Source organism: Tenebrio molitor, chromosome 6 (genome assembly GCF_963966145.1).
Source record: "Tenebrio molitor chromosome 6, icTenMoli1.1, whole genome shotgun sequence".
In the NCBI taxonomy this organism is placed as follows: domain Eukaryota; kingdom Metazoa; phylum Arthropoda; class Insecta; order Coleoptera; family Tenebrionidae; genus Tenebrio; species Tenebrio molitor.
In genome coordinates this window covers 4,870,142-4,883,235 of record NC_091051.1, presented here as the reverse complement: position 1 = coordinate 4,883,235, position 13,094 = coordinate 4,870,142, and the positions used below count along the sequence as shown (strand labels likewise).

Genomic DNA, 13,094 nt, shown 5'->3' with positions numbered 1-13,094 from the left:
CAAAATTGCCAAATTAATTTTATTACGATAAAAAATTTCTATTAAACGATTGAATTTAATTTAAAAAGGACAGACCAAATTTAAGAGATCCGGCAACAATGTACCTATTTAGAAAATACAACGTGTCTCAGAAATAAGTACATTAATTTTAACCAGTGATAGTTCTCGTCAAGAACAGCAAAATTTTTCGAAATACAATTTTCATTTCAGTATTTTTTCCCCCCCCCCCATAAATTAGCGAGCTGTCTATTTACTCGCATTTTCTAGTTAGGTATTTGACCCAATGACAGTGACCGTGAAATAATACTTTTTGTAAAATCAACGCAAAACATTGTGTTTTTAGAATACAGTTTTTCCGCTCTGCGGTCGAGGTGTAGTTTTTAGTTAGTTTTGTCCGACTCCACAAAGCAGGTGTTTACGTGTTGATTCTGTGATTTAAGCTAAAATTTTGTGAAAATTGCGAGTTTATTTTTGAGTAGTGAATAAGTAGATATTGTGTTGGTGTATGGTGAAGCGTCGGGGGTGCTCCTTGAGTCTAGAGAATGTCCCTTGACATGCACTTACATTTGAAAAAAAAAGTTAGGGGTCGTTGCGCACTTCCGGGAGGAGATATGCAAAAACCATATGCACCAAAATGTAGCCAAGGAAAAACAAAAATCGACCTGTTTCGGGATTTTTTTACAAAAATCGCCCATGTCCAAGTTATTAATTTTATTCCAATTAAAGTTTCCACACTGTATATAGACTTTATTTCTCAAAGACAAAGACAATAAATGTACGATAATTATTGTTTAAACAATACAAATATTTATGTGCCCCAACCAAAATGTTTCTGATTTCAAATAATATATGAAAACAACAATTCAAAAATAAAAAAACATCAAAATCGGACCTGTTCTTGGGGATTAAGAAGTTTTAGCGATTTTTCGGCTGCCTATTTTTTGAAACATTAATCGTTGTAAATATTGTCGTAAAAGTAATCGTAAAAAATTACACATTTTTATTTCCGTCTTTTGATGCTGACGTAAAGCGAGAGCGTAAATTTAATAATGAAGATAAATAAAATTCCGGTGGCTTATTTATCTTTGACTGTCTTAAACAGCATCGGATTTCAAAAAGAAACAATATTACATTATTGCCCAAAACTGCTCGCGGCAATTTTCGTTTACGAGGGTCATTCGAAAGGTCCCGGCCCGATACGTAACAACAATAGTGGATTATCACCCGACAGCACAAGAATTTACAAATGAAAGAATAACACAAAAAGCAATTTGAATACGATAATAAATTGATCTACCCACACCGAAAAAAATGTATAAATGAAAGCAACACAAGAGGCAACGAAAACAAATTAATCTACCCACACCAGGAAAAATAAAATAAAGATATGCATTTATTAACAATGTAGAAGGCTGCGCTTGAAAGTTTTATCGCGCTATGTGTCACGTGAACAGAGGTGAAATGTCAAGTGGAATTGTCAAGTACTTTGTTGGATACTGTTTTTTTTTAAATAAAGTTGTAACAGTTCCATTTTGATCTGAGGTTTTAAGTCCTAAATTCCCTGGCAGACATTGGTAAGAATAATTGAAAAATCCTTTTTTCCATTATCAGGTGGTCGCAGAGTTTTCAACTGACCCTCGTACTATAATTTCCTTTTTTGAATGTTTTCTTAGTAGACAAACTGACAATAAATAAGTCAGAAAGTTTTGAAATTTTGTTTTGAACGATAGAACCCTGCAGGACCTGGTGATCGATTTTTGTTTATGTTTGTTTAAATAATTTGCGAGCACTGACACCACGTGTAAAATAAAACCGAAACAACCTTTCCATTTGGTGGCGTCGGTCCAAAAACCAGTTCATAAACGTCCATTTTCACCCATCCCGTCCGTCCTAAACATCACCCCGAACGTGTCCGCCCCGATTCCCATTATGTGTTTGCTTTGCGAAGCGTGTTTTTGTGTTGTTTGCGGAGCTCTCGTGGTTGTACGATTAAAAATGCATTTGCATTTTTTCACGGGACATTTAAAAATGGATTAGGGCCGGGTTTCGCCGCCATAAATCATTGGCGTACGTGGGAGAGCACGTCTCGAGACGGGGCCGCGTTTATCTTTATATGTCCAAAGCGGGCATAAATCTGGGGGAGCGCAGCCACTTATGGGAAAACCGCCGCTTTCAACTCCGAAATTATTTTTCGGGGGCGGCGGAGGGTGTGTCGCATCCCCCACGCTCCCTCAAAAATACTACCATTTCGGATTGATTGGGGTAATTTCGGCTACACGGAACGGCTGTTAAGAGAGAGATATCGGAAGTATGTAGGTTGCATTAGTCCCACTAAATGTTTTAATTGAGGGCGTCTCTCAAAGGGTCCGAAGCTGCGAGATGGGAACTACCCCGGGCGGGCGCCCTCTCTTTGACTGCGCCCTCGAACGTGTTTGTGGAATCTTCACGTTAAAGGGAAATTTGATAACAAATATTTCCGTATAGTTTGCCGAAATGTTTATGGATGTATCGGGACGGCTCGCTAAGTAAATAACAGGTCCCCTTCAAAGCTCTTTCGCACAAACCAAAATCTCTGCAAAATAAATTATTATCCAGATTTCTCAAAAGCTCTCCCGACGACTGTCATGCCAATATTTCACATTCTGCTGCTCTAATTGGAACTCTACACAGTTATTATAAATGTTTCTAACATCGTACTGTGCTGTAGAAATTTACCCTCTATAATTCTGGGGTTCTCTCTACTGTAAAGTAAATTCACCTGATTACTTGGTTGCCTAAAAATAAGGGGTTTTAAGGTAATGTAATTTAAAAGGAAGATTCTTTGATCACTTTGAAAAGTGATAAACAATCAAAACTGTAAACTGGCAAGTGCGAACTGTCAAATGTCAAATTTCCGTTCGGTACAGAGGAATTGAGAGGCGGCAAATTTATAGGTGCGAGTGTAAATAATGACCAACAATGATGTGTGAAACGTTCGTGATAAGCTCTTGGAGTAAGGTTTTGGCACCCAAACAATGAACTTTAGTTCTTTGGCTTTGAACTTTTGGACGCAAAAAGCAGGTAAGGCGGCTGTTAAATCCGGCGATAAATTACTACCGACTTACTTCCGCTGGAAATGCCTCCACCCCTGGCAGGTTCCGTATGGCGAGCACGAACGGCGTGTTGGCCCTCTTAACGATCTCCCCGAAAGACAAGGTGATGCTCCTCGGCCTGTGAAACTCGAAGTACGTCGCAACCGACATGCCGCAACTCGTCAGCATCCTGCCGAACAGTCGCATAAATCCGGATCCCAGCTGGACCAGCTCCAGCCGCCTGTCCAGGACGAAGTGCCACGGAAACGCCTTGCAAAAGGTCGCGACCCCCACGCGGAGATCGGTCACGGGCTCGGGACTCCGCTGCTGGACCGCCGCCTCGCTCTCCACCGCCCCGCCCTCGATCTTCCGTATCCTAAAGCTGAAGTTCCTCGAGTCGTGGCCGCTCTGCGCGACCTCCACCTCCGCCCTGGTGTCGTACAAAATCCGGGCGAGCGACTTGAGGCTGCCCACCAGCAGGTAGGCCACGGCGGGGCGCTCCGTCGTGAAGTCCAGTCTGAGGTGCGACTCGGTGGTCGTGCAGATGAAGGCCTCGCCCTCGCGGTCCACCTCTTCTTGCGACTTGAGCACGTCGTGGACGCCGTCGAGCGTCGTCAGGAACTCCTTCAGGTCGCCGCCCAGACACTTGAAGGCGCGCTCCACGCGGCCCGTGCACGTCGTCGAGATCAGCTCCTGCCCGAGGCGGTCCAGGAAGTCCACCTCGTCGATCTCTGCAAATGTAACAACAACAAAGACCTCATCAATTATTCTCTCTGTGTAACTTCACTTTTAAACTTGATTAGTAAGTTTGACATCAAAGAAACCGTCGCGGGTTTGATATTAGTTTAGGGGATTCGATAAAAACTCACCGTCTTCGGAGGAAATGATGTCGTAGAGGTCCTCCAAATAGGCATAATGGCTACAATGGCTGACGTTGCTCGGTAATCGCTTTCTGCAACAAAAAAAAAACCAACAATGTCACAAAATCGAAAATCTGGAGCCGCTTTGTCACCGTTTCTCGAAATGTTTTCGTCGTTTCGTTAATTTTGTTAATTATTTTGTTGCAAGCGCCTCACGTCGCCCATTAAGCGGAGCAATTAACAAAAGACGAAGTTTAATTAATTGCTCACGTTTCACATCTGCCCCTTAATTGGAAGAGTTATTAATTTCCAAACTGGATCCCTTATTAAATTAATTCTTTTGTTGATTAATTAATTCTCGCCGGCTAAGGAGAATTTACAAATTAAATTCAAACAGTTTGCTTAGTTTTTTTCTTTGCTCCCCCTGACAAAGCCAATTAAGTGTTAATTCTTGGCCGAAGCCTTCCAACCGACAGTCTCGACTCTTCACGCCGTAAATCAAGACTTTCCGTAATTTATTATGTTTATTTGCAACAATGCCGCACCGAAAAGCAATAAGAGCAGCTTCTCCCATCGGAGAAAAAGCTCGCCAATAAAGCTTAGAATTTTCGTGTTTCCAACTCGAGCTGATTCTTCACGCTCGACTGAATTATAATAAAGAATAACACTCCCGGGCTGGTGTTTGTTAACCGGGATCACTCCACTGCGCCTCCCCGGCGAAAAAGGGCCAGCATTAGCCCTTCAAAACCCGATAAGACCTCGATTTGTCCGACTCGGAGGAGAACTCTTTTCTCCCTCGAAAGGTGGTTCTTCGCGAGCGGCCGACCGTCTAAATTCGATTACACCCCCACGAAAATCACCCCCCTAGAATTTAATCACGGGCGCCCTCGGGCCGCGAAAAAATCAAAGGAACACACGCGAAAAACAAACATAATTACGGCGGGGAACAGGTGAAATAGACGTGTCGGCGTTATTTTGCGTAATTTAAATAATGCGTCGTCTTCAGGTGCTTCGTTATGACCCAGGGTTTGTGTTTTATCAGATGGGGTGAGAACGCTTACTTTAACAATTTCCCCCTGGTCGTGGCGGTGGAAAAATATGCCAGCAACACGTGGAACGACTGCTTGAATAAACACAATTAGAACACGACTAATAAGGTGGAAATTTCATAATTTGATAATTTCCCCCGGAGCTGGAAAGCCATAAATCGCGAAATTTTCCAAATGGACGTGAATTTATGGCTCGTAAAGCTGCATAACGCTACATTGTTGCATGTTAAAGTGATCTTCTCCGAGAAAATTGTAATTTTCAGCACTTCACCCTCGTTTCGGACCAAAACCGCTCGAAAAATAATAATGCTGACGAGTGTTTTTCCACACGTGGGGTCTCACGTGTAAAAAAGCAACAAAAACGTCCACAAAAACGCTACATGATTGAGATTGCACTATACAGTTATTTGGATCACTAGCCCAGAAAATGATATTTTGCGAGTGTGAGTGGTATTGCGTAGCCAAGGCGCCTAGCCGAGGCGCGGCAACACGAGCACTAGCAAAACATTTTCTGGACGTGTAATTATTATTAATTAATTCAACCAAAGTAACTTCTATGTCAAACTTTGTTGACATTTAAGAATCAATGCTGCCTGCCCATTCTCTAGCGAATTTTTAATCAAGGTCACTTTTGTAAGTACTAGGCCGGGAATTTAACGTTCCCGACGGATTTTGAATCATGCAAAATCGTCGATAACGACTGGCGGCATGAAAATAATATAGTGTGTCGTACATAATAATATGAAAGAGTATTTTCGTCAACTGTAGGAATAGCGATTTGAATGAGATGTATTTTTAAAGAATTTCGACTGAACTGTAATTGTAAAAGTACCAATTCTCTACATTTTCCTTCCCGTTGGAGTTATTGAAAGGAGTTGTGAGAAAAAGTTGTTCAGAATCTAATTTTGATCCCATATACCGTGTTTCAATGGAAAATTCGCATTTTGATATTCTTGATTAAAAATGTTCACTTTTTAATAAAGCTACATGAAATCGAAAGAGCTTATCAGAAACAAATAAAAAAACAAACTATTGTCAAAACGTTTTAGATGTGGAATGTCAAACTCAAGGTCGCTTAAAACTTGTGATTCAACTGTACGTTAGTGAGAACTCTGTCATAAATTCCAAATATGTACTTGATAAGCGCCCCTAGTTGCTTTTCCTGGTAGTGCCAACTTAACGACAAGTCACCAATCCACATCTATAACGTTCCGACTATATTTACTCTTTATTCGATAAAAATTGAAGAATTAATTTCCATGTTGGGACAATATGATGAATCACCGTCGTAAACACTTTTTGAGAACAATTCGATTCTGAAAGTAGGAATTATTTACAATTATTCAAAAATGAAAAGGGGCATTTTGCGTTGCAACAGAGAGTCAAAATTGGATTCTGAACAACTTTATTCGATATCTCGACCCGAATTGACCTTATTTGTGAGATCGCAGTTGGTTGAGTTTACAACTTCCAGTTGAGTTAAGTACTTCTTACGAAGTTCTACGAGTGTGAAAAAATGGAAATCTCTACTCCTACATACATACAGGGTGATTCTGAAATAAGTTTGGAAAAAAAATGTGGAGTATCCTTCACACAAATTAATTCTGCGTAAATGATTTTTGGAGGTGAAATCAAAAGGATGGAAATTGCTCTATATTCTTGTATTTTCAACGCCTATGAATAGGGAAAATTTCTCCAAATTTGCTCATTTCATTAGCAACTCCACAATAAAGTCGTAGGTGCAAGCACACTGCTTTTTAAATGTTTCTATGGAAATGATCGAGAGGAGTTTGTAACTGACTTTTACCTTTGATTATTATTGTTGCTAAACTACCAAGATAATCAGGTAATCACCTCAGCAGCGTACTAGCAATTTTGACCATATTTTCAATCATTTGTATCTCGAAAACGAAAAAACTTTTATAAGATTTTTTTTTGTCTATAACTTCTTCTCATTATCACCAATTACCGGGTTGTTTTCCAAACTTATTTCAGAATCACCCTGTATAACGAAAAATTATGTTGTGTTCATCTTAAGTGCAACACACTAAGTTTATGGTAGGAGCGCAGCGAGGGCAATAATTATACGAGAGATGAAAAGGACTCTAGTCTCGTGGTATACGAGTATATCCTATTTTTTGCACAATCTAATTTAATTGATTGTGTCAAATGTACTCTTTGCAAATAAAAATAAAAACGTTTTTTGAAATTTAAGAATTGTTTTATTAAACCTGTCAATAAATGACACTTCGTTGTTTCCTCTTTGTTACTCAACGATTTTCACGACGTACCACCTTCGTAAACACCTTTTGAAAATTATTAAACACAACAGCAGTCTAGACACTGTCGTGCGGAGTGAATTCCTTTAGGACATGTTCAAAACATGCTGCGGTTTAAGACTAACTCTCATCACTGTCGGTCCCTTTTTATGAAAACAAACCGCACCATCGCGGCATCTTAATCTAATCGGTGAAAAATTCATGACGCTCGCCGTCCCCATCGATTAATTGCTGAATTCCTGAAAACCTTCCGTCCCCAATAACACGTATCGGACGCGTATTGAAATTTAACGTCGCCGCCTCCTTGCCCCGCCATTAATCTTTGTGGCCGAGAAAATAGGAGCGACGCGCGTACACGGCTTGTTAGAGGGATGACAGGACGTTTCGGGATTGAATTGTTCGAGGGTCGTGCCTGAAAAAGTTGCATATTCGATATTTTCAGGCGAGCTTTCAGCGCGAAATGTAATATGCGTGGGCGACATTGTTTCTTTTCGCGTGACGTGGCCGTTCACACTTAATGACGGATCACCGGAAGTGCCCAACAAAGAAAACGTTGGGTAAGTTCCGGAGATGATTTTCCAGAATCGATTTCACGTGCAAGACGCAAAAATCGCGGCAAAAAGCAATCAGCTAATTTTCCGCGGTAATTATCCGGCTTAATTGGCTGTCAGTGGCGGGGCTGAATTATTTATCGAGCCGGATTGAGGTCAAAGTGTCTACTGACGATCGCTTAAAAACGACGTAAAATACCTCCGTGCACAGCTATCTCGCATAAAATAATCAGATATACTTACAGACAGGAGTACCTACTGGGATTAGTTTCGTTTTCCTTATGGAGGAGAGACTCCAAGGCGACTTGAAGCGCTTCGTTCTGGAAAATAAAATCGGACGCGTTTCAATAACACACAATGGAAGAATGAATAAAAATCGAGAATCTCTTTTAAACATTCACTGGCAAAACAACTTTGGGGAGAAGGTCCCTTCCTTCAGGATTTGCTCCAGTTCAGGTGAACAAACTTGTACTAATCCTGAAAGTAGATAAGCTACAGTGGTTCTAGTCCAACATCTCTTGTATTTTCTTGTGGAGTTTCGTCCACCAATTGAAGGTCATTCGGCTGAGTGTATGTCTGGTTGCCTACCCACCTGCTAATTCCTGGTGACATTCAAATCAGACCTAAGAAAACATGCGTGATTTTGGACTACAACCCGCACCGCTTCAACAGATTCTCTTCCAAGATTTCAAGCAAGATATGAATGCTGTTACTCGCCAGCCACAATTCCAGCACTATTTTCTCCCGGACCGAGAGCATCATCTGTAAAAGCTTTTGCTTGTCTTTATCCGCATCAGGCAATGAAGAGGCCGCGAATTATTCATGCCTTTTGATAGGAGACCCCGGAATAATATGCTTCGACCTCGTTTGTTCCGTGTGCATTGTGCTTCACAATTGCTGTACCGAAGCATAAACATCGCATTGACGACTCGAGTTAATTTGTGCGAACCGCCGACGCGGACAACCGCAATTGGAACTGTTTCTTTCACGCGTTGAGACGCTGTAAAGGCTGGAAATGGCGAAAAACCGGACTCGGCAGCCGCGATTTGCCCTCCGGACGAGATCCGGGCCGATAACTTTCTACATTGCCACCCGACACAATTCCGATAGACTCCCTCTCGCTGTGCGATCCCCGAATTTAACAGAGCGGATTTGCTGGAAGTGTTATGCAACCGTTGCTGCACATTCTATCGATTGGCGTTTCAGGCTGTTTGTGGATGCTGTCAAAATCTGGAGATTACTCGCGGATCGCTGATAATTACTACCCGATTACGCTGACAGTGTGCGACTTTGCATCATCCTGCAGGAAGATGTCTCTCGAAGCAGACCGAAACAAGAGTCGCAATAGCGCACCATCAATATCTATTCCTAGATTCGTTCCTCGCAGAAAGAATCGTCGTTCTCTTCCTTGTAGCACTTTGTAATCCTTCTAGTTCATCATTTCCACCAATTAAGTCTCAGCTTGTGTGGCAGACACACACTTTGTGCGCAATTTACGTCACCGCAGTCGTAAATTGCGTCGTAAAACCAGAATTTAAATGACACCATTTTTTCGGCAATTAATGTAACGACAGTCCAAATGGGCCTAGTGAATTATTGCCGGGAATAATTAGTGCGCATTTTCTGGACTAATCTCTGTTGTAATTGTTCTTGTAATTTGAATGTTTGCAAAAGCGCGGAGAGCACATTTTGTGTTTGAACAATGGGAAAATTTACCTGAACTGGACGGCGGCAATGAAGTTAGGACGAACTACTCTTGCTTCCGGCGAGTCTCATTTAAAAAATAATTTGTTTAATTGTGGTACGCACAAACGAACAAAGATTTTTGCATCGGTATTGTTGGTTGCATACGCACCAGGCGTACATATAGTAATATGTTTTTTGGGGCGTTACTTTCGTCGACTTTTATGAAACACGAAATGAATAGAATATATTTGTTGTGGACTCTGCCGAAAGGAGATTGTGCAGCCGTTCCACGTAGCAACGCGTCTAAGCCGATATAGAATTTATTATGTCAGAAGTGCACGTCGCCGACATATTCCGACAAACTTAAAATGGTTTAGTGTGCAGATCACACGGCGCAATAAGTTCTAGATTCAAACAAAACGCGAATGGGGTTGTTTCAGTACTTTGAATGATGTTTTGACTTTTCGTCCTGGACGAGAAATATTAACATATTAAATTCCCGGAACCAGCGATATCTCTTGTTAAAAAACATCCCTGGCGAGCAGAAGAATTTAATAAATACGACCACACGAACGGGGCGACATCTGGCCGGCCAGGTCGCCCCCACAAAAAATCCAATTAGGTGTACAAGACCAGAAGTTTACATGTTGTGGCGGTGGAACTTTCGATTAAACTCCGAACGACGATTTGCAATAAAAATCGCTTTAACCTGTCATATTATAGCGTAACGATCCGCCATGACGACGTATAATTTCCGCCGCCGAAACTTTATCTCTGGCGCAATAAAAGAGACAAAGTGCGAAGTTATCTGTTGGCGGCGGTAAATCGAGCACGACGTGCACACGTCGAGCCGCAGATCTTAACTTTAGCGTCCCTTTTATCGGCGAATGACAGCTTTTAAGATGGATCACGCATTAAGCGCCCTCTCACGGTCGCACGCCGCCCCCATCCTATTGACAGATCAATCGCGGTCACGTATCGGATTATTTCGCGACGGAACTTCTTGCAAATTCCAATCAGCGTGCCAGATGTGGGGCGGCGCAAGTGGAGGCGGTCGACTTGGATCGCAACAAATCCAATTTACATCGCGGCCGGCTGATCGGAAAATTTTATGCATGATATTAATTCCGTGATCGGTGGGGCGGCGGGACATAAACATTGGATTCATGGCGATTTGGCGCTCGCGGGGGCAGGGGAGAGAGGAATTTGGCGAAGGGCAAAGTGAGGACGAAAAAGACAGAAGCAATGAAAAAAAGTAGGACTGAAAATGTTACTTTTGGGCCAGGATATTTGGCGTCTTAAAAAACAAGGCAGAATGCAACAATTTAGGTGTTTTCCTAAAAGTAAACAATCGAAAAATACCTAAAATCCGAATTTTTATGCACCCCAAAAGTACCCAAATATCTGTAGACCACCAAAAATTGGGCACATGAAAAAACCGTTAAAATCTCCCAAAATAATGCAAGATTATCTCAAGAGCACTCTAAAAAACTTACAAAATACCCTGTTTTTTTTTCTCATTTACGCATTTTTCACTGGTTTATCGCTCCGCCCTCGCGCAAATATTTCCAAGGTCACAGCCTATGAGAGAATCCATAGTGACGCACAGTTGACTGTTTCGCGCCAGCAAATTCGATTCCCGAGATTTTAGCTTGCTGCGAACGATTTTAGCGTGATGCGAACGATTTTAGCGTGTCGCATGAAACAAATTCACTGCCCAGGAATAAAATGTATGTGGTTTTCACACGACGACAATAATGGAGGAAGCAGAATGCCCCCCTCCACTTCCCCGGATCATTATTTGTCGCAATTAGGCAACATCCGAGAGCGGAGTCAGATTTGAAGCAAATGCGATTCCGGCCGTCAGCCCATAATAAATCAGGTGTGTCATCGACGGCGTTTCCTCAGCCTCGCCGCGCTATTAATCACGTTGTTTACCACAATTCCATTCAAACGAAATATTCGGTTATGTTTTTGCCAGCCCCGACTCCTCCGGTGCACTCCGGTCCGCCGGCCCGTCTCGAACGCGCCGCCCCTCGTCTGTTAATATTTAACGTGTGCAATTATTTGCCACCCCCGACGCAAAAATCTCGGCGAGGCGTCGCGACGACGTCTTCATCCCTCCAAAAACACGTTCGAACAAATTTGAACAATTCGACAAATATTTGCGAAAATAAGTCGCGCCGAATCAACGCTATCACTTTCCGGGAAAGAATCCCGGAAATTGCTCGTTTAAATATTGTTCCGGGCGGGGAGTTCGTTCTTCCGGGGGTCGCTGAAAAATTCAGAGGTGCCGGCAGACAAAACCCAAACTAATTTAGCGAGGGGGTGGAGTCTCGACAGACAACAGCGAGACAGATAAAGGTGGGTGCTCACTCGACAGCACGCTCAAGATTGCTCGAATGCGGTGTGCGCGTATATCTGGTTGTCTAATTGCCGGCGCTGGGAGTAGTCAAAAATGCGACCATAAATCGCGAATGTAATTTCACTTGTGTCGTTTCAACAGATGATATCCACCTCGTTATGCAGAATTCCGGGTATATCGCTGCCAACTTGAGACCGTGAAATGATCATTCGTGTCGCCCTGAAATAGAATTTCGCCGCGCCCCTTTGAGTGTATAATTCCTCCTGCGCTGCGATAACAGTATCCAGTAAACAAAGGAACAAGGTATTAGCCGAGAGCAGACGTCTCATGTAAGTAAAATCCTGTCGGAGAGAGTAACCGAAACAAGAGACGTGGAAGTGATTGCGGATGGCAGGGCTGTTGTTGTTGTTGTGTTTTTCCAGCGATGGCCGTTGTCATTTGCATATGAATGAGCCTCGGACCGGGATTAGAGCGATGAAAGCCGCCGTTACTAAGTAATACCATCGATTGGCGTCATCTCTCACAACAAAAACCGTATTAATATTCGGCGGAGGAATCGAACGAAATTGATAAACGGCGGCAACATTCATTTAAGACCCCTCCGCACGCCCTCACCGATATACTCATAGTTTTATCCGGGCCAAATCCCTTCGACGCTTTTTCACGTTCACCAGAAGAACCCCAGGTGTTCAAAGGTTTTTTTTCCTCTCGTGATTAATTTCATCGAAGGAGTTTTATTTGTCGGAATTCCGGCGATGGTTGCACAGGGATTGTCAGGATCGAAATTACAACCGCCTCACGAGAAAAAAAACTTGGGACGCATTTTATGCTTGTGGCATCGTCCTCCGGCGCGATAAATAATGTACGCCACTCTATAAGAGAGCTCCTTCAGACGAGTCTGAATTTTTAATGCACGCTAACGCTAAATGCGGAATTTTTCGCCCACAAAGGTACAATTTGCGGCACGATCCGCTCGGGTCTTGTCCCAAATGTGCGCCAGAAATTCGGGAGCTAACCGAAATCGTACATCAACTAAATTAATTGCTGTGGTTTGGATTTCGTCATCGCTCGAGCTGGATCACGTCTAAGAACTGTGCCAGATCTTATTGTGGCCAATCAAATGATTTGTCTGTAGTACTGAAGTTTAAAAATTAAAATAAAATTCAAAAAACAGTCAAATAATTGACATAACGAAAATGGTGGAGGCGCCGGGATACTTTTGCTGATATCTTT

The 13,094-nt window shown here is 42.5% G+C and overlaps 1 protein-coding gene across 1 annotated transcript in view; it reads right to left on the bottom strand.

Annotated features, from left to right (window-relative positions):
• Positions 1-13,094, bottom strand: part of Gycalpha99B (guanylate cyclase 1 soluble subunit alpha 2) — a 49,139-nt gene that overhangs the window by 9,369 nt on the left and 26,676 nt on the right. The window contains exons 3-5 of the mRNA XM_069051016.1: positions 8,054-8,130; positions 3,941-4,023; positions 3,105-3,802 (exon numbers count right to left, since the gene is read on the bottom strand). Coding sequence (XP_068907117.1) covers positions 3,105-3,802; positions 3,941-4,023; positions 8,054-8,130 — 858 coding nt within the window. The remainder of the gene's footprint in view (positions 1-3,104; positions 3,803-3,940; positions 4,024-8,053; positions 8,131-13,094) is intronic.